General features: G+C 47.0%; 1 protein-coding gene across 7 annotated transcripts; it reads right to left on the bottom strand.

The window, feature by feature from the left end:
- Positions 1–6,671: 6,671 nt before the first annotated feature.
- BMF (Bcl2 modifying factor) lies at positions 6,672–26,192 on the bottom strand. Of its 7 annotated transcripts, none has more exons than XM_064460118.1 (5): positions 26,042–26,192; positions 24,544–24,708; positions 23,516–23,611; positions 22,176–22,339; positions 6,672–8,629 (listed from the first exon to the last, which is right to left on the bottom strand). In XM_064460118.1, the coding sequence occupies exons 3-5, from the start codon at positions 23,604–23,606 to the stop codon at positions 8,528–8,530; spliced, it is 357 nt and encodes a 118-aa protein (XP_064316188.1). In that variant the 5' UTR covers positions 23,607–23,611; positions 24,544–24,708; positions 26,042–26,192; the 3' UTR covers positions 6,672–8,527. The 7 variants fall into 7 exon arrangements, with proteins under 7 accessions (XP_064316188.1, XP_064316184.1, XP_064316186.1 ...); XM_064460114.1 differs by having other exon boundaries at positions 23,291–23,611; positions 26,042–26,179; XM_064460116.1 differs by lacking the exon at positions 24,544–24,708 and having other exon boundaries at positions 26,042–26,190.
- Positions 26,193–26,283: the final 91 nt, after the last annotated feature.

Genomic DNA, 26,283 nt, shown 5'->3' with positions numbered 1-26,283 from the left:
CCTTAAAAAATAAAGCAAAGACCACAGACAAAGAATTTAACAATTTTATTAAAAATTGTACCAGTTATTAGAAAAACAATCCAAGTATTAAAGTATTAAAAAGCACCAAAGAAAGAAAGCACAAAGCAAATATACTGCACAGATTAAAAAAAAAAACAAAAACAAAGGAGTTCTGCCCAGTCACCACTGGTACAGGCAGGAGTCCTGGAGGCACACAACCAGGATAAACAAAATGCTACATTCTCACTGGGTCTCAGTCCATGGCAATGAAGGTGTGTGCACTTCAGGACTAATCAGGCAGAAATCTCACAGGAGAGCATCGGCTTTACTTCTGCAGCAGGACAGTATCATACTCTGGTGAATATCAGAAGTCAGAAATCATGGGGAAACCCTCCATTGAGGGAAAGTTTATTAAGTATATTGCAAATTCTAGCTCACCTTACCCTTTTTGTTTCCCAGATAAAGGACTCTGAAGTTTTAAAAAAGGGAAAAAAGAAAAAAGTATCCCACCAAAGTAGAAAAGTTGTGCAGGAAGGGGAGGGAGAAAATGTGAATCCACATTTCACAGTACTCTCATCAGTGACTTTTACCTATAAACAAGGGAGACTGTACTACATGTCATTGAAGAGAACAGAAAAGATACATGATTAGTTTTACCAAAAAAACCCCCAACAGTCTAGACACCCAAACTCAAATTCGGTGGCAGGATTTTCAAATGCACCCAGTGGAAACAAGATATACGAATCCCTTGGGCTGTTTTGAAACTTCCCTTTTGCAAGCTTAACTTCTGACATTTGTTTAAGGAGATACAGACAATGTTGTCTTTCCATCACACCAATCTCTCCCCCTTTTGTCATCAAATTTTCCTTTCAGAATAGTCTGATCAAAACCAGAGCTGAGGAATCTGTGACGATGCTCTCCTGGAGCTGTGTCCACAAACTGGGAAGACTCCTTTAGATTTAAGAATAACTTTATACATGCAAAATTTCCATAATAGATTTTAAAAACAGTTTAAGAATCTACCCTTCCCACCCCTCCATTCCCCAAAGGCAGCAAAGAGTCTGAAGACAGAACTGAAACATGGCTTTAAAAAACAGTCCACAGACATTAGGTTTCGCTTCCCAGAAACCAACTTCCAGCATGGGATTCACAGGAAGAGACCCTCCTTTCTGTGGCTAAGGGGAAAGGTGAGGCACGTGGAAGAAAGAAGGGGTAGGGGATGTCAGACTGCATTCAGTTTAAGAACACCCATGCGCACGCACACACACACACACACACACACACACGCGCACGCACACACACACACAATTACATTCCAGTGCATTTGATGTGTTTGGTCTTTTCTGCTTTTCCTGGTGGAGAAGAACTGAGCTGTGTAACACCTGTGTGAACACATGCAAACCAAAGAAACAGAGACCACTGAAGTCTTTAGGAACTGTAAAAGATTGTCCTAGGACCTTTTATCAATTCCTTGAGGTATTTCTTCTTGCTAAAGCAAAGGCAACAGGTAGGCATTTTTGCAAATGATCACAAATGCCAGTTTGAAAGGCAGACTCTTTTGAAAGACATTATTAAAAACCTTTGTTGTCAATTTATGTTAATACTTGATAGTGCTTGGTCCATGTGCAGAGCTGCCATGAATATGAATGGCATTCCATGGTCCTTTTACTTACAATGCCACAGTAAATATTGCTGGTAAAACAAGGCAAGACCTCCACATATCTGCATTCTGTTTTTATCCTCGCACATACGCTGAGTGCTCTCCCTATTTTTCCCTTTAAAAATACCCTCAGTAGCACACCATTCAGCATGTCACAGTCTCACCATTCCCACAGCTTCAGCAGATATATGGGCAAGGACCGGTAGTGGTAGGGTGGAATTCATTGTAGAGTTGATGGGGTCACATTGCAACAACTGCCTCAAGTAATTTCGCTTTTCCTTAAAAAAACCAACCCTCTCCCTAGTCCAGTAATGGGCAGAATCTGCAGTCTCCCAGAAGAGTGCCAAGCCCCACGCTGAATGAAGTTCAACCTTGGGTACAGCTCCAGTGACTGCTATGGAGCAACTTGAGGACTGTAGTAACCTCACATGTGCACATCGCTCTACCTTTAATCCAGGCTTGGGAAGACAAAGTAAACATCCAGTAGAAAGAAAGATGTGCCTTTGCAATCACCCTTTCTACATCAAGAAGGATGGGGTTCCTTGCCTCTGTTCCCTTGTTGATACGCAGCTCCAAAGCAAAGGCTGATAAGGAAGTTAATTTCAAGACTCCTCTAATGAGAGTTTAGCCAACAAACCTTTAATAACAACCAGCTATTTAAACTGAGATGTGTGATCAGTTATGCAGATTCAGTGCTACCAGGGATTATCAGGACCGTGGGAGAAGGCCACAGTCCCACACACAGATCCAACAGCAACCCTTTCCATGCAAATTCATCCTCTGCCTTGCCTGTGTTGTATCCTATTTACGGCAGTTTGCAGCTCTCCCTGGGCAGTCACTTTGTGATTACTGGCTCAGCTTTCAAGAATTGCAGGAGACAAAAGTAAAACTAACTGTTCCCTAATAGCACCAGGCTTGCTGGATCGAGGAATGGGCAGGTCACAAAATATTTGACAGGGTGGGAATTTGGGAAGAGATAGGAAGAACTCCATCCCTTGAGGAAAGAAAGCTGAGGTCTGAAGTCATTTTGGAGATCTGGGGAAGGCAAGCAAGATACTTCAAGGCTACTGGTACCATCAGCAGCAGTTCAAGCTCTTCCTAAGAACTGCTCATTAAAAACAGGAATTTGTTTTAGGAGAAAGATCCAACTGTTCTTTCTAAATTGTTAGACTGTAGTTTTACAACACAGAAAGAAAGTGTCCCATTCCTTTCACCAAGACAAACTAGTATCTAAAAACCCGAGTATACTCCTTCGCCCATAGGACTTAAACCACGTTCCTTGGAACTGTTTCCTCAATCGACATATGTCCATGGCCACACTGCAACAGCTACTCTGTGGGGAAGTTCTCTGCAGTGTGTGCTCAAGGGGCCTTACTAACATGGAATGGGTGACAAATACATGGGTGCTGTGCAACATATGAAGTCTCTGGAGCACTAAAGCAAGCTTCTGGCCAACAGAACCTGGTCCTGATGGGTGATTTCAACTACCCAGACATCTGCTGGAAGAACACTACGGCAGCTCGCATGTCATCCACCAAGTTCCTGGAATGTATAGAGGACTGTTTCCTGGTACAAATGTTAGATGTGCCAACCAGGAATGAGGCGCTGCTGGGCTTGCTATTCGCAAACCGAGAAAGCCTGCTTTGTAACATCTCGGTTAGTGATAGCCTTGGCTGCAGTGACCACAACATTGTGGAGTTCGGGATTCTGCTGAGTGCGCTGCAGGTCAGCTCTAAGACAAGGGTTCTGGATTTTAGAAGAGCAAACTTCAGTTCACTCAGGGCTCAGCTGGGAGGGATTTGAAGGGAAGACAAAGGAGCTAGTGAGAGCTGGGAACTCTTCAGGAACTTTCTATTGGAAGCACAAAGCCAATTTATCCCCTGCAAAGGAAAGGGAAGTATGCGGAGCAAGAGGTCCCCGTGGCTCAACCATGACCTCCTGGGTCTACTCAAATCCAAAAGGGAAGCACACCAGAGATGGAGAAGTGGTGGACTATCCATTGAGGGCTACAAGGGCATTGCCAGGGTGTGCAGAGATGCAGTTAGAAAAGCAAAAGCCCACCTTGAATCAAAACTGGCTGTAGATGTCAACAATAACAAGAAAGGTTTCTTCAGACATGTCAACCATAAGCAGAAAAAGAAGGAAAACATAGGCCCACTGTTAAACAGAAAAGGAGAGTCAATCACCAATGATGCAGAAAAGGCAGAGGTCCTCAACAGTGTCTTCACCTCTGTCTTTACCAGGACTGTTGGGTCCCAGGCTTTGGGAAGGAAATTGCCGGTTGATCCAAACACCGACCCACCATCAGTGAAGGAAGAGTTAGTACATGAATTACTACAGGAGCTTGACCCCCACAAATCAATGGGCCCTGACGCCATCCACCTGAGGGTGGTGACAGAGATGGCTGACATCCTTGCAAGGCCACTCTCCATAATCTTTGAGAAGTCGTGGAGAACGGGGGATGTCCCAGAGGACTGGGGGAAGGCAAAAGTTACCCCTACCTACAAGAAAGGCTCAAGGGAAGATCCAGGTAACTATAGGCCCATTGGCCTTACTTCAATCCCTGGGAAAGTCATGGAACGAATCCTCCTGGGGGCCATCACAAGTCAAATGAAGCACGTGATTGGGAAAAGCCAACATGGCTTCACTAAAGGCAGATCATGCTTGACAAACCTGGTGGCCTCCTACGACAAAGTGACTTGCCTGGTTGACATGGGGTGGGCGGCAGACATGGTCTACCTGGACTTCTCCAAGGCCTTTGATACAGTCCCCCAGTCTCCTCCTGGAGAAATGAATGCGTTATGGCCTAGACAAGTGGTCTGTGCAGTGGGTGGGGACCTGGCTGACAGGCCGCACCCAAAGGGTGGTGGTAAATAGCTCCTTTTCCAAGTGGCAACCTGTCACAAGGGGAGTCCCCCAGGGATCAGTATTGGGCCCAATGTTATTCAACATCTTTGTAAGTGATCTGGATAACGGCATCAAGTGTAGCCTGATGACATTTGCTGATGACACCAAGTTGAGTGGGGAAGTAGACACTCCAGAAGGGAGAGCTGCTCTGCAGGAAGATCTGGATAGGCTGGAAGAGTGGGCCAGCAAGAACCTTATGAAGTTCAACAAGGAGAAGTGTAAGGTCACGCACCTGGGAAAACATAATCCGGGAGTGCAGCACGGACTGGGATGCACCTGGCTGGAGAGCAGCTCTGTGGGAAGGGACCTGGGGGTCCTGGTGGGCAGAAAGCTCAACATGAGCGAACAGTGGCTGCTGCGGCCAAGAAGGCCAACAGGATGCTGGGTTGCATCAAAAAGGGCATCACCAGCAGAGACAGAGAAGTCATTATCCCACTCTACTCAGCGCTGGTCAGGCCACACCTGGAGTCCTGTGTACAGTTCTGGTCCCCGCTGTACAAAAAGGATGTGGCCAGGCTGGAAGGGGTCCAGAGAAGGGCCACCAAGATGATCCAAGGACTGGGAAGCTGCCATATGAGGATAGGCTGGGAGAGCTGGGTTTGTTCAGCCTTGAGAAAAGGAGACTCAGAGGGGTTCTCATCACTATGTACCAGTACTTAAGGGGCAGCTACAAAGAAGACGGAGACTCCCTTTTTACATGGAGTCCCATGGAGAGGACAAGGGGGGATGGACACTAGTTGCTCTTGGGGAGATTCCGATTGGACACCAGAGGGAAATTTTTCACAGTGAGGACAGTCACCACTGGAATAATCTCCCCAGGGAAGGGGTTGGCTCGGCCACGTTGGACACCTTCAAGAGTCGTCTGGACAGGGTGCTGGGCCATCGTGTCTAGACTGTGCTCTTCCTAGAGAGGTTGGACTAGATGATCCCTGAGGTCCCTTCCAACCTGGGATTCTGTGATTCCCACTATTTCCTCAAGTAGGTGAGACTGTAAGTATGAAGTAGCTGCTCTTCCCTAAGTGAATAACCAGCCTGCTTCTCCAAATCTACACGAAGCAAAATAAGACTTTTGGGTTGACAGAGCATATTTCCTTTCTCCAAGATATGCAGATATGGAATATAATTAAAATATATTATCAGTGGTTGTAAATCTCTGGCACCAGTAACCAATACGCATATTGCAGGAAGTCAGCCTTTGTCTAGCATTAGCTCTATGTCTCCAATGAAGTATTGTTGTTCAAGGAGATTTTAACTTGCGACCCTGGCATGACCAATTTTGATAAGCCTGTTGTTACAGCGGGAAATATGGACTGGCAAAGATGTGTCTTTCTCTGGGCCAAATGACTCTACCGAGGCAGGCAGCCCAACTGAGGAACAGTTTCAGATACTTGTTTCTCCATGTTAAGGAGAGTCTTACCCTAGATAAGCTGGTTGGGTCCCAAGACCAGTACCAGAAAGCGCCAGTACCAGATTTATCTTTCCAGCATCCAGAGAAGAGGCCTTGTTGGCTTGTTTGGCAGTCAAGCCAATGCAGAGGGGAAGGGGAAAGCTCACGATTGTTTTTAAGTGTTAGATGCACTCATTGAATTTTTCATAGTTTGTAGAGCTGTTATGATGTAGCTTTGACTGTTCCTGATAAAGGGCACCTGGCAACCAGTGGGAAAACGCAAGCGTCAAATCCCAGAGCATGCCATATGGGCAAGGCGGCATTGTTGCATTGCTTCCTGAGCCTCAGCACTTCCACTCCTGCCTCTATAAGAGCTTCTGATTAGAGAGTCTTCTCCTTAACATCCAGCTTCTCAGGGGTCCCCAGCTCAATCTGTGCTTGCACTACCCCTCAGGCTTTCCTGCTCATTTAAGTCCTCGTTCACCAATGACCAGCGTTTACTCCAAGCAGACTGTGCAAAGCAAGGTTTGGAAAGCCTCATCTCTGTCAACATGGGCAGAGTGGCTTCCCATACTGCTGCAGCATAGTCAGCAATAGCTATCACTCGTATCCCTCTGGGTAACTCTGTAGTGCACATGCTTAAAGAAACAACACAAAAGAAAAACCAATACCCCCTCCCAAAAAAACCCTCCCGCCCCCCTCTCCATAAAACCCACCCCCTAAAATATTGCTTGAGATTTTTATATGAATTATTAACCATCACGGACAAACATATTACTCTAGCTCTAGCTAGAAAAATAACATAGGAAGAGAAAAAAAGTTTTTCTCACATAAACTCTCCTTATGTTGAAAGAGAGTGACTGTGAAAATTTGGAAGTGAAAAAGGCTTGGGGACCTCTTTCAGGGAGCTAAAGCACATTTTGCCACAGTAAAGCAGGATGAAAATCAAGAGAATGGGGCTGGAAGAGAGGGAGAAAGTCCAAATTTAACTTGTGTTCAGCAAATTGTCACCAGACACTACAGTGCAATGATGAGATTACACAAATACCAGAGAAAGCATGAATTAGAGAAGGATATGCGGAGAGGGGTGGAGGAGAAAGCGTATGTGCAAGTAAACTACTCTTCCCGTACAGTAATGCTTATTTTTAAGAGTGGATCAAAAGCAGAAGAATTTCTCAACACCTGAAGTCGATGTTCATAACAGGACTGAAGAGCAATTCTCTGGACAGCTCTCATATAACCTCATGCTGGTTATATAATCTGAGACCTACAACAAGGTGCAGTGGCAACATGGAAACGGTCTGAAGAAAATAAAGTCTGTATTGCTTTTCCATTTGTGTTTTACCCTAGCTGTCACTGGGTTTGTGAACTAACAATCTTTAAGGCTACAGAGAAGTAGCCATTGATATCTAAGGCTACTTCCTTTCTGCAGGGCAATTTACCTGTGCTGGGTGAATAGTGTCAGTCATATGGACAAACTTCTGAGTGCATACAAACTGGGAACTGTTAGAAGGTCTTCCCTGAAGTAATATTACTGCTGCTAGTCAATATATGCTTACAGCAGCCTCCAAACATTACATACAAGAGTAATGGAGAGACTGCTTGTACGGTGTACTTGTCAGATGTTGTTAATTAATTTCCCTGTCACATCCTGAAGCAAAACTCTTGGATGCCTGGGACCTAAGCCTTCCTGACCCACCACATTATAGTAAGAGAAAAGAAAAACAAAACAAAGAACCACCCATCATAAACCTAATAAAAACATATACATTAACATTGTAGAAGAATGACGGTTGTGTCATATTACATGGTTTTTGGCTTCAAGCTGGCTCACGGGCACTGCAAACACTGAACTGGAAGCAAACAGTGGCAGAAACTTATAGCCACCAGCAACCCCAGGAAGATTTAATTTTAAGACTGTTCTACTGAAACGATTTTGTCTGTTGACGGCAATGACAAAGAACAACTTCATGTGACAGAGCTGCAACTGGTGCCCGATAGAAAGATTTCAGAGATTTCTTTGTGATTATCTCTCACACAGGGTGCAAGGAAGTAAGCAGTAATCCATGCTTAAAACAAGTAACCTGAGGCATATAAGTTACTTGAATGTTTTCATTGCTAAAAAGAACTTTCTTTGTGGAGGAATTGAGCATCTCTGCTCTGGAAGATACCCAAAGTGTATTTAGCGTCATCAATCCCAGACATCATTTTTAACTAGCAGCCAAAATGACACTCCTGCACTCTACCATGGACTAACACACAGGGCAGAGGAAGCCATTAGTCTAATACCTGCCTCCCTTGCACAGAGGTCACCGGCGTGGGGAACCAGCAGCAAGCTTTACCAAACACACCCACATTCTGGCTTTCCTTCGACAGTGTTGGACAAGAGCTCCCTGCCCCATGAGGCAGGCAGCAGCAAAGAAGAGTCCGTAAAAACCCCCAAACTTCAAGACCAGTATCAGAAATTCAGAGTCCTCACATCCGGCTGGCGGTGTGCAATGTCTCGCCCCCGAACCAGTGTTTGTTCAGTGCTCCCTGCAGACTGGATGCGACCTGAAACAGGCGGGCGAAGCTCACCTCTGCCCAGTGTGGTTCCTGTTTGCCTCCGTGTTTAAGGCCAAGTTGTGTAGAAAGAGAAAAAGCTGCCACCACACTTGATTTCTGTTCTGCTGATGCTGTAGAGGAGAACAGTTGAAGCAAGGTTATTTATATTTCTAAAATTGCAACATACCACTTCTCTTTTCCAGTAACAACTCAGTTACACTTTTCAAGAGCAGACACTTTAATCCCATCAGCATAACAAGGAGGTGCAGCAAGGGATGAGGGGAGAGAGCGAAATGATAAGTTCTCCAAAAATAATTGTAGCTCTAACATTACAAAAAGAAAAAAGCAGACCCTTTCTGCATTGTGCACAAGAGGATTAAACTTTTTTTTTTGCTTGTAGGATTTTGCAGAGTTTAGCCAAGTGCTGTTTTTAATCAGATTGGCTTCTGAGCCTTTCAAAAGCCCCAGCTGCATGAACAAACAACCTTTTTTTTTTTAAAAAAAAAAGCCCCCCTTCACCCCAAAAGTTAAAAAAAAAAAAGAAAAAAATATAACTGGTGATCCATCTGTAAGTGATTTGACACCGTGAAGGTCAAAGGGTTAATCTTCAATTTAAACCACACTGCTGAGACAGCAAAACTCTGATTTCATCTAGTACAAGAAAACACATTCGTGCACACACACACTCCCCCACCCTCCCCCCCACCACATTTTCCTTCCCAGCATCTCCAAGATAATACTGCCCTTTTTATAGCCACTTTTGACAGTAAGCCATAAATAATCAGCCTTGGAGCCCTTTCCTACTGACTGGAGCCAATTAAACCTTAAGCAAGAACATACTTGAAAACACACAAAAAACCAAAACCAAGAGGTTATTTCAGGTCCCATTGTCAAGGAAGAAACATGGGAGTTGAGTTTCAGGGGGACACCAGACTATATAATGCAGCTTTGGAGCAGGAACACTGTTCCTTCTTTTGTTGTATGTAATCACCCCTGCAAAAGATTATACCCCCACCTTCCCACACTTTAATGGCATTTCATACAAACCGGTGGGTTTCTCTTTACATTGCCCAGCCTGAGATACTATTTCACCTCAATAACTGACCCCTCTATTAGAAGTCAGTCTTTGTTTTCTCATCCAGAATTCCATATTTGCTAAGCAGAACTGATCATTTCTGGAAAACAAAACAAACCAGCCCCAATCTTCCCCTCTCCCCCCTGCCACCCCATCCCCAGCAGACACTGAAACAGAAGACCAGCTTTGAACAACTTTGCCTCGGTACACAGGAGTTCATAAAAGAGCATTGAAGCACATTATATGAACAAGATGTTTCAACCCAGATTAGCCCAACAGGGCAGAAAAGCACAGTTGCGAGGCGTTCTTTACATAATCACAAATAAGAGAGAGTTGCAACCAGAGTTGGTGTATTGGACATGTGTCAACAGACAGCTATTCAAAGCCCTCTCAGACGGTCATTAAATTATGTTCATATTTCAGCGTGAGTAGATCTATGCCATTTGAATCACAAGCACACACAAAACAGGCTTTGGAAAACCTGTGTTCATCTCGCATCTTAGCAGCGGGCCATTCTTCTTACCCTCAAGACTTAATGGTTGTCTCCTGGATTTAGAAGAGTTCACACAGATCCCATCACACATTTCAACACCACTATGTTTGGAACATAACCTACAGCCACTCTAGAACCTGGTATCATTTATTTCAGAGTAACCAACCCTGGGTTCAGTCCATACTGATTGCCCAGGCATTACTAGGTTTAAAGGTGAAAACACTCTTTTATAAACGATCCCTAGGGCTGGGTTACAAAACCCTAATTTGGTGTCAAAAAGCAAGATGCTTTTTGTTTTGTTACTCACCTCTCAGTTTGACCAGACTTGTCCTTCCTCATCAAACTCCAGAGATTCTTCTTACCCTCCTCCACAGAACCACACTCCCAAACCTGCTCAAACATGCATGTGGAACCACAATGTCCCAATGACATCTAGATACCATGTTCTTATCCAGCTATTACAGCTTAAGCGGACTGCTCCTTAAACAGAGATCTTCAGGTAGCACGTCAATGAAGTGGCATGCAAGCACAATGCCTTCTGCATTTCCCACAAGTAGGGATCTATGCTAGGAGAGCACCATGGACAAACATACTAGAGATGCTCTGAGGACAATCTGTTTTGGCAGAGTATTTTATTCTACTGGCAGCCAAGAAGGTAAAGAAGTGTCTTACAGGAACTTAGCATAGGAAATGCAAAAGGATGTTTAAAAATTGGTATCAAAATCCTAAACTTGAAATACATCTCAGCCTCACTGGTGAACCCTCTTTAATGGAAGCTCTCATGAAATTTTACAAAACAGGTTAATTTGGGGGCAGACAAGAGGAGGTGTGGTGATCTGGTATGTGCAATTTCAGCTATTCCACACTGTCAGGAGGACAAAGATATGTAAGAATCGCCATATTAATGCCCTGCTTCATGCAGGAGGCTGCTTTGGGCTCCTCATACACCATAACAGGTTTCTAAATATTCTGTCTCCTCTTTAAGTTTTAAATGCCACCTCAGAAGAAAAGGATTACTTGTCCTTTGCTGTGATAGGTAAAGGAGGCCATGCTCAGGAGGCCAGGGGAAGGATTGAGCTCATCTTCCTCCCTTTTTTTTTTTTTAAGGTGGGGGAACTTTTTGAGGAAGGTATCGGGTTTTGTTTTTATCTGGTAAATAAGAATTTTAGATCTCTACTTTCAGGAGGGCTACAGACCTGCAAGAGCACCAGTGGGATGTGGCATCACAAATCCTGAGAAAACTCTAATTTTTTTTTTTAGTTCATACTCTATGCTGTTTATTTCACTGCCTCTTGAAGGCACTTCTTTGGTACAGCATTTTTGTCCTTCTCCAGTTAAAAATGTTTCTCACTATTTGCCTCAGATACTCAAGGAGACTTCCATGCAAGAGCAGAATAGGAATTATTTCACCCTGCTCCCTCCGCTTATAAAAAGCATAAGTTCTCAAATCACTTTATGAAGGACACTGACACCGTTAATTTTGTTTTGAAATTAAAAAATAGAGCACTAGGCTGAGGGCAGCTTTCCAAGTTTTAGTCCCAGACCTAGAGCTTGCATTTCCCTGGGTCTGCATTCAGCCAGCGTTTCCTTCCATGGCGGTGTAGTCTCACACACACTTTCCCTGGCTTGCGAACTGAAACAGCCTGCTCACACTGTCCTCTCCTCACACTAGCGCAGGACAATGATCAAGGCCAGAAGTAATCTCATAAAGAAGTCATCTTTACTATTAATCAGGTCATCCTAATCCATCTGACCCATGGCATCATGCAGTCAAGCTGGTGCTTGTGCTGGCACAACAGAAAGGTCACCTGAGAAGAGGAGCAAGCTGGGACTGCTTGCTTCAGTAGCACGCCTAGCTAACAGGGTTTACAGAGTTATGGTTTCACTTCTGGGCTGATCTGCTTTCCATGGTACTAATTCAGCACAGGACAAGAGCCACAGAATGGAAATGGCTGATATTCTTTGCAATACAAATAGAGTAAACAATTTATGGGAAGAACTGTCCCAGTCTAAAAAACATCCCTTTCACAAGTTTCAGTAGTTTTTCCTTAGATACGCCTGTGCCAAGACCAAAATAGTCAAATATCTCAGGATTGAGGGTTTTTGTGTGGTATAATTTACCTGCCAGGAAGGACAGAAAACCCAGGAGTGTGACTCCATGAATTCGGCATCTCATTTTTTCAGATGTGATACGTTTCAAGTCAATTCTTATCGTCTCCTAAGACTCATAACCTTTGTGGCACAGGTTTATAATTTCCTAATCTTCCCTATGCTGATTTGTTCCTCATCATAACAATTTAATCCTCAGAGTCACTACCGCACAGAAGTAGCAGGGATGAACACTTTGCCACCTCCATGTGGTAGCAACACAATGAACATTTTGAAGCTCCTTTCCCAAGATGGAAAGAAGCCCCTTTTGCCCTTTATACTAACTGTAAGTAAATAAGACCAGTCTTGTGAATACAGCAAGTCAACACAAAGCTGGAAACACACAAAACCATTTCCTATTGCAGCTGCTGCTTTTTAAAGGGGATATCCTTAAGAAACTGTCTGAGGCCTTAGCATGAATGCTTCAATGAGTCACAAGGAAAGGCCATTTTGCAGGAAAAGTGTCCTCTGCAGCAACAGCGAATTAGTGAAGCCTATTCTATAAACTCTGCTGAACCAAAACCCAGAATACTGGTAAACAAACACAAAAAACAGCAAGACTTTTACTGGAAGCAAATGAAAGAGGGACATGATTGACCCAACATTTATTCCCTCCCCATAATTAACTCCTAATACATGTTCGCACCGTAAGCATACAGATACATATCTGTCAAATAGCACCCCAGATGTCAAAAGCTTTTTACTCCTACCAAGCCCTTGCACAGGGTGATCAAGGGAAGATCAGGACAGGTAATACAGCTCAAAGACAATGCTGTCCCTCTGACACAGCTCCTTGAATCCTTGAGCATAAATGTTTAACAGATGGATAATAAGATTCACTTTTCCACCTGATATATACGTGCCATTAATATCCCTCCTTAAAAAAATAAAGAGTACGTTCATCACATACACATCGTATGTGGGTCTGGTACATTCCTATCACATATACAGAAGGGTACACCTGTCTACCCTCTTGACCTCATGGCCAACTTCTGACTTTGCTTCATGGCTTCCAGATGGTTAAGGGTCAAATTCTGATCCCATCTTAACTAGGATTAAAATGTGGCCATAAATGGCACTGTTAGAGCAAAAGAAGAATAATGGTATATGTGTGCGTAAAAACATCATTCTTCCTCTAATGACTAATACAAGTATTAGCAATAAGTTGTTGGGACTTTATTTATTCACTGAAAACAAAAATACTTGCACACCGGGAGCAGTTGCTGACTCATCGCTGAAGGCTGTTTTGGCTGCCAGGTGGCTGGAGGCATTGTGCTACCACAAAATATGCTTTAGCTTAGAAAGACTAGAAAGTCACAGTCCCCAAGGCAACAGAGGTTACAGAAGGTGTCCCCTGCTGGAGCAAGAAATGCAGGCCAATGAAAGTCAAATACAAATCTTTCCAGCTGTGATTCCTAATGACCAAATAATAATGCATGTGTAAAAGCAGCAGGGAAAAAAAGGAGAGAGTAACAGAGAAAAACTGAAAGAGGAGCTTAGCGGCACGATTTCTCATGATGAGAGAGAGAGAAGGATGAGGATTGTCCTCAGGGATCTGCATCCTTCTGGCTTGCAAACCCCATGGCTCTGTTACACAGGGCTAAACTTGTCATAGAGAGAGGCATCATCTCAAGTACTGCTTCCTTTCTCAAAGCCTCCGTCAGGCTTTGCAAAGCAAGATAAGCAACACATGTGTTTATGAAAAGAGGATGTACAGGCACAGCAGGAGGGATGCGGGGTGCAGGAGACCCCCGAAACCCATTTAGAGGCTGCCCAGCCCAATCAAGGGGGGCAGCACTGACCCCTGCCGAGGCACTGGTCTGAGCAGCAAACGGCAACATTCATTGCCCCAAACCTGCTGCAGGCATAGCTGTGCAGGTGAGCCCTTTCTCAACTTTCTTGTAGTTCAAAAACAAACATGCAGCCACTCACGCCTTCCTCTCCAGAGCGGGCAGGAAGGGGAAGCAGACAGACGCCATGGCAACAGCCAGCTGACGGCAACCTGGGAAGGGCAACCACCGGCCACCGTGTTCCCAGGCCCCCAGCCTTCCCCTCCTGCACCCCTGGGGGGCACACCGGCTTATTTTCCGTAAATACAGTAAATAAGGGTCTTGCATTTCCATAGAGCAGCACCCGATACTGCTCTCTACCTGCGGCACAGGGTCTGGTGGGGTTTTGCCCCCATCCTGTGGGAGAGGATGAGGGTGCAGGAAGAGATGCCCAGACCTCGCCTCTGCACCCAGAAGACAACACCCTCTCCCACAGCCACAGCTGCAGGCAGCAAGTGCAGGCAGGTTTATTGACTCAGACCCCGAGCGTGAACTGAAAGCACTGTTTCACAGCTTACCCTGTTTATCACCTAATTGGCACAGGCCGTGGGACAGACTGACCTTTACTTCGCATCAATTCCCTCACCACCCGAAGAAGGGAGGTGCTCCCAAAACTGCTTGGTGCACGGGCGACACGCCCTAGTCGTTAAAGTGTACCTCAAGGTTTTGGTTAAAATAACACTTTGCAAGTTTTTTGCAGGAAAATACCCTGGCAGGGGAAGGGGACGAGGTGGGGAGCAGGGCCCTGGCTGGGGCACGGCACTGCCCCGCTGCGAGGGGAGCCCGCAGGCGGGTGGGCAGGTGCAGAGCTGGAGCCTGCGGGCAGAGCAGCCTCTCGTCAGCAGTTCTGATGACTCAGAGGCTAAATTTAGAGAGCAATATAAACCCAGCGGCCGCGGCGCAAACACTGCCCGGCAGAGCCGCTCTCACGCACGGCCCCCTCGGCCTGCTCCTCCTCGCTGGCCGGGCCTGCGCGCCCTTCGGGGCTCTCCTCGGTGGGTAGCTGCAGCCCCCATTGCCAGCGTCTCGTCAGGCGCTACATCAGGAAGAGCCTAACCGGTGTTAATAGAAGTTGCCTCACTGCTTTTATTTTTAGACCACTATTCTTCCTGCTGTGGTACAGTGCTCAGAAAGATTCCTTTGCCATTGGCGAGGGTAGCTACCAAGGAGAAACAAACAAACAAAAAAAAAACCCAAAACCAAACAGAGCCTATAAAAGGCTAGCGGGACATTCCTCCTCAATGGCTTGAAACAAAGAAAGACTCTGCAGTTGGGCACTTGCTTTCCTGCCTTTCCACCGTAAAATTTCATTGAGTAAAATACAAACATGCACACTCCTCCCCGTAAATAATCAGTCCAAACATCTCATCATCCCCCTCAGAGATGGCAGTATCTTAATAAGATCAACCAACCTAAGCTGAGGACTGGAGGCAGAACGACTGGGTTCCAATCAGCGATCCCTGCATGATCTCAGACAAGTTATAACCTGCATTTCCTAGCCTCCCACACTAAAAAAGAAGTGGGATATTACCGCAATTATTTCTTAATTGAAAAATAATTTCTCAGCTGTCGCACTGCTACAAGCAGAAAGCACATTACCACTCACAGCCGGCATGGTGCTGCGAAAGCTGAGGAAATGCAGAAGAGCCTGCGGAGACCACTGGGGTTGTACAGGAAAAGCAGCAGCACTGAACACTATTTAAATCATACAGTGATACTGCAGGTAATGTTAGAAATACTGTAAAACAATTCACTTGTACTGCCCCAAATAATTATTGTGCTCTTTAATGTGGGCAATCTTGATATTTTGGGGTTATAGCCCCACTGCCTTAAGACACTGCAGTCCCATGTCCGGCAGGGTGAAGGATTCACAGCAGGACACTGCACAGAACTCGCAGTGCTTTGCTACCGGGCTCCCTTATCCTTCCACTTCCTCGACCAGAGCTAGGCAGGAAGTTTTGCTTTTTAACATTATCCCCTATTTTAAGCAGGGACAAAACCATAATATATTTGAACCTTTTGCCAGCTGAAAGCATAGAAAAGAAGGATAGATTAGGCTTCTGCGAGAGTTTTGTGGTTTTTATTAAACCGATACACAATGATTGTATATGACTGTTGCATCAAGAGTTCGCATAGCCCAGCCTCCAACAGCAGCCTTCTCTGGCTGCCTGAGGAAAAGCAAAGAGGGCAAGCACATGCAATAGCTCCCCCTAATACTCTTTCACCATCTAACTTGTTTGAGCTTAGAACTTCCGAGTCAGATCTGGTTTCTGTTTATTTAATGTCTCCTCCAATGGCCATAAAATTGTCCTGATTCCCCTTGAACCCAGATAATGCACTGGGATGCACAATATGCCTTGACAAGGAGTTCCATAGAGCTACCTATTGCATGGCAAATTATCTCATTTACTTTGAGCTGGCTCCTCCTAGCTTGACTTGATTTTGCCGAGTTCCTATACTGGGAGAAATTAAGTCTATCCATCTCCTTTATGTAACTTTTGATTTCTGGTTAATATTGCTACCCCTTTGCTTTGTGTCTTTTTCAGGCTTAGCAGTCCTAGTCCATTTTTTCATATGGAAGTTTCATCGTCCTTCTTGCCTTTCTCTGAACCTTTTCCAGCTCCACTGCATCATTTTTAGAAGATGGAAACCAGAACTGTATGTAGCATTCAAGACGTGAGAAACATGGATTTATACAGTGGCATAACTATGCCCTTGTTCTCAGTTTCCTTTCTTAACATACCAAAGAATATAATTTCAGATCAGATGTGAAAAGGGTCCAGCAAGTTTATGTTAACCTAAAGATCAAGCAATCAGCTCCAGGTGGCAGGATTTCAGAACAGGTGCTAGGCAAGGAACAACAGGTTGCAGTGTCATTTGTATGCATAGGGGAAGGTGCACTTCCAAGCACACCTCTTACTTTATTGCCGTTTGTCAAAATGGAAAAAAAAATAATCTAACATTAAGCAAAAAAAAATTTAAAGAAAAAAAAATCTGCCTCCACTTCCTCATATCAAGTTCCTGACTCCACTGACTGTGGGAACTCGTCTTCCCCCCCATGGCACTCTCCTTTCCTCAAGCCTAGGATCCCAATTCCATGGTCCTGCACGAATTCTGCTTTATATCTCAAGTCTTTGCAACCTCATAGCCACCCTATCCCTGCCCTCTAAACTGGGCTCACCCACTTCAGGAGTTCTCCACCTGGTACTCTCCCTCATCATGTTCCTGCATCCTCGCCTGGAAATTCAAGTCCTGCACCGATGAGCAACCCACAGACAGTAGAGCTGAAGAGGAGACTCACTGCTTTGCACAGGAGCAGCAGTGACCACAAGCACTAGGCAGCAGAGAAGATCCTGAAATGTACTGACCTACCTGGGAAATGAATGAAAGCACTTACCCCAAGTCTCAAAGAGACTGCAGGTACAAGTAAACTATGGAGCTGCCAGTGCTACACGCTCAGCTGCAGGACTGTTTGAGAGTCTCTGCATTGCATTATTAGGAAGCTTCTCTGACCATTTTTCCTAAAATGTGAAGTCATTGTAAAGGACAGTTTCCTGCAAACAATTCCAGCTTAAAAAAGCAACTGTTAGAAAAATTCCCTGACTGTCCTCAATAAACGATGGAGAAAAGCCTGATGGAGTCTGGGATAAATGATGTACACATAGCGCTGCTTCCCGCTCTCTCACGCTGATAAGTTTCTGACAAGAGACATGGGCTCCCTGTTGCATAAGCAGAAGTGTCTCAGAGGAGGCCTTGATAACTCTCATGAGAGACAGAGGGGAAAAAATATGCAAAAGGTAACAAGTTTCACTTTCAAAGGAAAACAACATTTCCTCCTGGACATTTTCAGTGTCATTAACTTGAGGCAAACAGGTACGTGCCTAGCTGTCTGTCCACAGTCGGTATGGATGAAGGCATTCGGGCTCCACAGGTTGCTCGAGCCCTTTGCAGTGACAGTGAGAGAGTTACTTGCTGAACCAATTGGGGAATTTAGAGAAACAAAGTTCTCTATAGCTACATCCACAGAGGCTTTTTGAGCATGGTCAGCATATCTAAATCAATTGCAGGATTCCTGATGTGTTGGAAAGGGGCTTTGTTGTTGTTTGTAATGCACTTATTTACTCAAGAAAGCTCAGCTCTGATTCAGCATCTGGTTCTCATTGAGGCTCAGCTTTTTTTAAACTGAGCTTTCCACATGGGTTGACTGAAGCACAAGGAGGTCAAGAGACTTGTCTGAGGTCATACAGCAAGTCAGTGGCTCTGCTTGGACCAGAGCCCAGAACTGTTCAAGGCTACCACTCCTTGGCTCTTAAAGAGACAATTTTATCCCCTGTGAAGTGATCTTATCACCACGAAGAAGAGATGCAATAAAAGCAGTCACCCCTCAAAGCTGCAGCCTGCTTAGAAAGAGTTATTTTATTTGGAAAAGCCATAGTGTTCCAGTGTCTCAATGGAGCAAGTCAGACCAAAGGGGTGTGATACTTATATACAGTGTCATCTACTCCACTCTTGTATAAACCCGTGCTCCTATAGGGCAGCTTTACACTGCTGCTGCCGCCGCCATCCCTGGTTGTCTGCTCCCATCCCATCTAGCAGCGTGTCATGGCCTGAAATACACTGTTGGTTCAGCACAGGTTGAAGCCCCTTCTCAAGGGGAGGGACCTCAAGTGCACTCAGGACCTAAAGCAGAGCCCAAGCACTTGCTGCAGCCTGGACACATGGGGTGCAAGCAGCACATCCCCACCAACCAACCAGCAGAACCCCTAAGCTCAGCTCTGTTCTCCATAACCTCAGAGTGCACCCTTCAACCTCAGCCACAGGCTGGGCTACAGCTGACAGTTCACAGATCCCATGGCAAAGGCACACTTGCTCCAAACCAAGAAGGAGGTGGCAGGCACTGGGTTCTCCTGCAGAAAGCACAGGTTGGCTCTACCTTTGTTTTCCACGAGCAGGGTAAGAAAAGCACAACAGAGGGAACATTGCCAGAAGGTACACAGCCTCAGACATGTAAGAGGTACTATAGAGCTGGAGAAAACATAGATGGGTCTTGCATGTAGTTCTGCAGAGCCCTTTGCAAACTGGGTCAACTTGTGGCAGGCTCTGCTACTTAGGAACACTGAGCATTGCTCAAGTCCTTCCTGTAATAAATTCAGCATCTTAAGGAGATGAAAGCTGCAGAGTGCTAGGGAATGTTGCGTTATTGCTCTAGCACCGTTCTAAGGATGAAACCCCCAGGTTTTAAACTACTGTATTCAGTATTAATAGGAAATGAAACCCTGAAAATGGTGTACATGCCAAAAGCAAGCATAGGTGCGGCCAACTTACTTATTCTTAAGAGATGCATACCCAAAAATCTTTTGTGTAGCCAAGAACCACAGAATAAATACCCATAGCTCTGAGAGCCCAGTGAAGAGATAACAGCGACTCTCCAGAGTTCCCAGTGTGGGATGGGGCTAGATGGTATGCGCAGCTCAGTCCAGCGACAACTCAGTGACGTCAACCTCAGCAGCTATTGCCTGCTCAGTTCCTCTCCCAGCCAGAGGTGTATATTAACCAGCAGCCTTTGTGTCAACACAGCCTTGCTGCTGTAGCAGCAGAATGGGAGCCATACTTGAACCGTTGGAGAGCCTTGTGGAACTCAAGAGCTGTGAGAGGGCAAATCTTGAGGTAGATGGATGCACTACTCCAATGCTGAAAGCCTTTCCTTACTCCCACTGAAAGGGCACATATGTTTATTTTTCACGTGTTCACAGATAATATGTTTTATAGGCTCCGAAAAGAGGCACAGCTTGTTGAAAACCAGGCTTGCTTTCTCTCAGGACTTCACAAGACCACACTGGTGTGACTAACTTTGTGGTATTCTAAATATGATAAGACACCACTCTGGAAAGTTGGTTTTGACCAAATGTTTGAGACAAGCTGGAATAGGGCACCCAAATCAGGGATTAGTTTCACAGCAAGATAAATGACTGCCCAGTTTTCCATGTCTCAGAGACTGCCCCTTCCAAACCACAACACATTGTGAACCAGTTCATGTGTCTCCAGGGGCAGACTGCTTGCTTCTTCAGCAACAGGCTGGGAAGAGTCACTGCACACAGGACAGAGGGGCTTCTACACAGACGATCTGTGCCAAAAGCCAAAGGAAATCCTCCATGCAGGGCTGGGAGGGAAGGGATTGGGCATGACAACAAAACACTCCACAGGGAACAGTGCCTTGGACACCAATATGTGGCTCAGTACTCGGTTTTCCTGACAAACAAGAAAGAATCCCTTAACAGATCCAAATGCCAAGGCCTATCCTAGGGCCAGGCTGCGGAGAACCACTGGCTGAACTATTCAATCCTCGGGTTAAGATTTTGGGTTGGGTTTTTTTTTTCCTGTTTTGTTTTCAAAATTAAATGGCTGAACGTCTCTCCCCCCAGCTTTACAACTTGTTGCTCTTCCAGTTCAAAGACAGCAGAGCTCCTCCTCTGCTGGCTGCATAGTCGGGTAGTGCAGGCGGACGGTTTTGTTTACTAACTCTCCCACATGCTTGGCTGACAGGCAGCTCGCCTGGGCCGGCAGCCCTGGCTGCGGTCCTGTGCATGGCACAGGGAGCCCTCGCAGCACTGGCAGCTGGCAGCTCACCACAGGGCGGCAAAAAGCCCAACCCAGGGCAGCTTTGGCCTTTAGTGGGCCCAGAGCTGGCTTGGGTGGCCATTCCTGGATGCATTTGCAAGGCACATAACATCAGATAGGTGAGCTCCCCCACCAGAGATGAAAAGGGTCAAGTTACAACCAGTTCCACCACTTCACACCAGGGCTCCTCCAGAGATGGTTAACCTTCCCTTTCCTGTGAGAATCTGGCTGGAGGGAGTGGGGTCTTCAGCTATCACTGATGAAAAGATGGCACTGGGGAAAACCCTGTTCAACCACACACAACACGTGTTAAAAAACTCGTATTAGCTCCTGATTCGTCCAGTTTGCTAAATGACATTCATAGCCCCTTCTACATTTCTATAGGCTAATCTTCCTTTTACAGCTTCTTTAATCCTCCCGCTATCTGGAGATGAAGAGCCCCAGAATTCTCTCATCTCATGACACAGAGAGGACCAAACCTTTGCCCAGCCAAAAGCCACATTCTCTCAGACCAGGACAGAGATCCTCACTTACCTTTGACAAGAGTTGCAACAGATTCCACAGTTAAAAGAGCACCAACTCACTTGGAGCGAGATAACCTTTCTGTCCCTCTCTGAAGTCAGCAAGAGTGTCAGCTTCTTTATATGCAAGCAGATACACACTCTCCTTGTTGAGTTTGCATAGAAGAGGCAAAGTGTTGCCTACTGCCACTCCTCTGCCAAATTCTGCATGGGCTGGGATTTCCATTTCACCCTCCTCAACAGGGGAAGGAGGACAAGGATGAAAGAATAAGGGGGTTTAGGGGTGCTGGGTTTATTGTGTTTCTTTGAAGAGCATGGTTTGTGTTTTGTTTTGTTTCGTTTTTAAAGAAAACAAAATCAAGATTCTTAAGTGTGGTTTTCAGACCTGATGGCATCTAACAGCTGTCTTTTCTTGTGAGGAAGTTAGTCAAGTCTGAGACACTAGCTAGGACTGTCTGACAGAGGCGCAGCTAGCAAGTCTAACATGATCTAAATATACTCCACAACATTTCAGACAACTACCCCCAGACAACAAGGAGTGTCAGAACAGACTCCAGGCTTGTTGTCATCTCTGAGATGAGGAGCTAATGTAAGCCACAGATGGCCACTTATGCCACAGAAGAGAAGACACCGGTGGTGAGGAGAGTGGAGTAAAAGCTGTTATTAAAAGCAAGGGGTAGATCTCTGGAGAAAGGCTCAGTGACCCTGTTGCTGTTGAACTGGAAGAGCTGGAATAGCAGCAGCTAACACAGAACAGCTACCTTCCCAGGCAGTAAATGCAATCCCACACATTCCCTTCCCTCCACCTGCCAATCTTGAGGAAGAGCCAGCTATCTAGCATAAGCAAAATCCATCAGGATACTCCTGCCATTTTATTACTGCTGGCAGTCTGCTGCCTTAGACAACAGCCTGCTTAGCAGATGCCCGGAGCCAGTCTTCTAGAGCACCACTCTTGGGTAGCTGAACCCACACCTTCCCCTCCAGACACCCTACCCTCTGTATGTGGAGCCGGTGGAACTGGTCGGCAATGCACTGCAACTTCCGTGCAATCTGCACCTCGGCTCGTGCTTCCCGCTGACCTTCCTGAGGCTCCTCTTGGAGGTGCGGATCCAATGCAAAGCCAACTGGAGGGACATGTAAACGGTAACCAGCATTCCCTACAAAACAGAGATCAGAAGAATCATTCTTCCAGCGCAAAGAACAGCTCTTCTACCTAGTACAGTTTATGGAGGAAAGAGCTGCACGTAATCCTAAATTTTTGACTCATGTTAAAGTCCAGTTCCTGAAGCCCAGACAATGCCTGTGTACTGTAAGCCTGCACTAAAATATTTTCTCAGCTTTTAAGTAGATTTATGTCAATTAAGCAGAGCATTGTGTTGCTTCCCACAATCAAATGACTGGTAGGATCTTATACTTTGTTCCTTTTGCTTGTTTATACTGCAGTCAAGTGCTGATTTTTTTTTTAATGACAATTTTGCAGTTTTACAAGATCTCTGCCTCAAGTTGTCTCCCATTAAAGGTTGCTGTATCTTCGCTGTCAGACTTTTCTCAGTTCTCTGGCATTCAGTGGGACTAATCTGAATTTAAGCTGAATCAGATACACAAAACTGAATGGTGTCCCGTCAGTTACTAGTAAAATACTGGATGGACATGCTACTTATTCAACAACTTTAACTCCAGTAAAGAGCCTAAAAGCTGTCCCACTAAGTGTAAATTTTTGCATTTCCCTCTTTCCACTGAGAACTTCTAGGAGTCTTCCTATGTGGATGGGACAGTACTACAAGTTTAAAAATGTAGGCAAATAGGATATGAGGTATGGTGAGCACTTAAACATCTAGCAGTAGAGTAAAACGTGACAGAATAAAGCCAAGAAGAAAAAGAATGGGAATATCAAGGACAGCAGAAGTAACGAGCAAGTGCCTGGTTCCTGCAGTGGACAAGCAAGGGTAAGAAAATACAAGCTGTCTTTCCGGAGGGAGTAGGACCAAAGCAAAATAATTTTCAGTCCTTTAATAAAACATCCTAATGAAAGAAACCTTGCTTGATTGGGGAAGTACTAAAGGGACAGTTTCCTTGCTGTAAAGCTGGTGACACTGGAGTGCTCTTACCATAGAAGAGTCTCCGGGGCTCTTCAGTGACTCCACAAGGCAACATAACATCCTGACTGGAAGAGGACGGGCTGAGTGTTTGAGTTGCCTTGTCCTGCTGCTCAGGATGCCTGATACCGGGGCCACAGCAGTGTGTGAGGGGGAATAGTTGAAACCTCCCCAGAAGGCAGCTGTAGGACTGGTTCTGTGTGAAAATGCCAGTTGCAGTCATCTCACCAGGCTGACCTGCAAGTCCAAAGTCATCAGAGTGAAACACGTCATCGTCCAGCCCATCCAGGCTAGAATAGTCCTCTTCCAGGTAGCTGGGGCGATCCATTGCTCCTGCAATAAAGGGACATTTGAGGAAACAGCTAAGACAGAAGAACGTTGTCCAGGAGAGAATGCCTTCCGCTCCAACAATAAAACACAGCTCGTTTTTCCACGCCTGCCTGCCTCCCTCCCTCCCAAGGCTGCCCATCTGCATGGGCCGGAGAGGCGAGTGACTCAGTGGTGATGGTCAGGGCTTTGTGGAAAGTCTTCAGGTGCTGGGCCAGAGGGAGACAAAGTTCACACGTGTCTGAGAGTCCACCTACCGCTCCAATTCCACAACTGGTCACAAGGAGGGAGACAAACCCCAACCTCAGCACACAGAAACTGAAAAGACATTGTTTCAAAAAGCAACCCTAATCCTTCAAATTGCCCACGGCCAGTCAGCTTCTCTGGGGTCTGCTTTGCTTTGGCCTGCCTTATTTGAACTTTTCGGTATGCCCCATTCACTTTCTCCCATCTATTACTTACTGATGAAAAAAAGCTCTTGCAACCGCAAGGCCAGACTTATAAGAAACACCAGTGGTTGCAAACCTCAGGAGCTGGCAAAGCCATTTCTGTGAAGCTCTTTATAACTTCTCCCAACTTCCCTTTCACCTTCTCATTTCTTTCCTCAGCTCATTTTAAGACATGTCCCAAACTTGACAACACAGTCACGTCATGACCCCTCTTACCCTAAAGCCTTCACGCACTGTCACTGCATTAGGTCACCCTACTACTAAAGAAAAAACATTGCTGGTGTCAGCGTTCAAAGCAGGACTTCTGTAGCTGCCACAGTAAACAGCCCTGAGCTCTGCTGCAGCACAAAGCTGGACAAAGATGGTGGGGAAAAAACCAAAACAAAACAAAAAACCAAACCCTAAACCACTATTTCAGAGCTCTTTGCAAACATATAGCAATTAGAAGCAGATTTACAAAAAAAAAAGCACGAGTCCCTTTACTGTTACCTGTGCATCTAACCCAATTGGAAGACAGTCTCCTAAGAGATCCATCTCCAGGATTTCCACCCAGATCCAAACAAGGCAGTGAAATTCAACTCTTCATGTCTCTTCCTTTGCTCTGGTTTGCGAAGCATTTAACAGAACAGAAGATTAGCAAGAGGAATTTCAGGCCTGAAGGAGACATTAATAATAATTTTGTGAGGATGTATTCAGTGCTCCCCTTGGTACTCCCATCTCCCCCCAGGTGAGCAGGGGTCACACCACCAGCAGGCTACAGCAGACAACGGGACCCAGCGGTGCAAGGACTATCTGTGCCGGGCTCTAACTCCCGGGCACTCCAGTCGTTTAAGCTGTGGCATCTCAGCAGTTCACTCAGCCCAGCCACAACTCCCAAAGAAGAGTTTGCGGAGCAGAACAGGTCCCAGCCCTACAGCTGGTGCCGCTCCGCCGGATGACAGCAGTGCTATCCCGGCGTAACGCTTGTGATAGCCTCGTCTACGGCTTCAGACGGCACACCGAAAGGCGTCGCAGGCCCTGAGGCGCAGGCACGGGTGACCTCCTGCCGGCGCAGCTGCTGGATCGCCATCGCCTGACAGAAAGGTTTGCCAGAGCTCACCGGTCGCAGCCCCCCGGCACAGAGGCACAAAGCTAGCCGGCAGACCGAACCCTGAACAAAAGAGGATTTAGAGAGCAAGGAGTTTCACTCGACCTCTCGCAATGTGCTCCGACGTTTTCTCCAGAGCTTTTAGAAAACGCTGAAGCGCGAATGCCGAAGCGGTATAAAGGATAACTCACCCCACAGCGCACTCAAGTTCCTGCCGCAGTCTTAAAAGGCGACTGGGGCTGGGAGCCACCGGCTCCGAGAGCCGCCGCGCCTCCTCCTCCGGGCGCCGGGGGCTCTGCCAGGCGGCGGACACGGAGCCCGCCCGCCTCTTCAGCGCGGCGTGTCCGACCCACGGCGCTTCCACGAGGGAGGCGCCAGCCCCCAGGCCCGAGGCCGCCCCCGCGCGGGGCGGCCGCTCTGACAGGCGGCGGGGCCGGGGGCCGGGCGGCGGGCGGGCGCCGCGCGCACGTGCGGGCCAGCTTCCCAAAACAAAGCTGGCCGGCCTCGCCTCGGCAACGCGACTGCTTTTAACCCTTCTCCTTCCCTTTCCCGGCCCCAGCCTCGCCGGTCTGCCCTCGGGCCCGGAGGTTTGAACGCGGCTTGCTCCGGGGACCGCCGGGGGGACGAGACACCCGCGCCCGGCGCCTCGCCGGCCATCAGCCACTGCTTACAGCGGCAAATCGCTGCCTTCGCCGTGCCCGCCAGCCTCGTTCCCGACCCGCCCGCTCCCTCTTCCTGCTCCTGCTCCCCCGGACTCCGGGCAGGAGCCGCTTCGCTTCGCGCCGCCCGGCCGCTCCGGGGCTGCCCGGGGACGGACCCCCTTTCTCTGTCAGGATGGTGCCCAGCCTCGGCGCCCCGCCGACCGGGCCCTGCTGGCGGAGGAGCTTCCCGGGCACTCACCGAGAAGCGGGCCGGGCGTCCCGCGGGGACGGCGCGTCCCGGGAACCGCCGCGCCGCACCGCACCGCCCCGCCGCCAAACTGCTGCCGCCGCCGCCGCCGCCGGGCGGATCGCGAACAGCTGACGGTGGCCCCGCCCCCGCCGCGCCCCGCCCCCGCCCGCCGGCCAATGGCCGCAGGGGGGCGGGGCACGCCGTGACGGGCAGCCGCCGGCGCGCGGGAGGTGCGCCCGGCCTGGCCCGGC

The sequence above is a fragment of the Phalacrocorax carbo genome, chromosome 9 (genome assembly GCF_963921805.1).
Source record: "Phalacrocorax carbo chromosome 9, bPhaCar2.1, whole genome shotgun sequence".
In the NCBI taxonomy this organism is placed as follows: Eukaryota; Metazoa; Chordata; class Aves; order Suliformes; family Phalacrocoracidae; genus Phalacrocorax; species Phalacrocorax carbo.
Note: the sequence above shows the minus strand (reverse complement) of the source record. Positions and strands in the feature narration are given on the sequence as shown.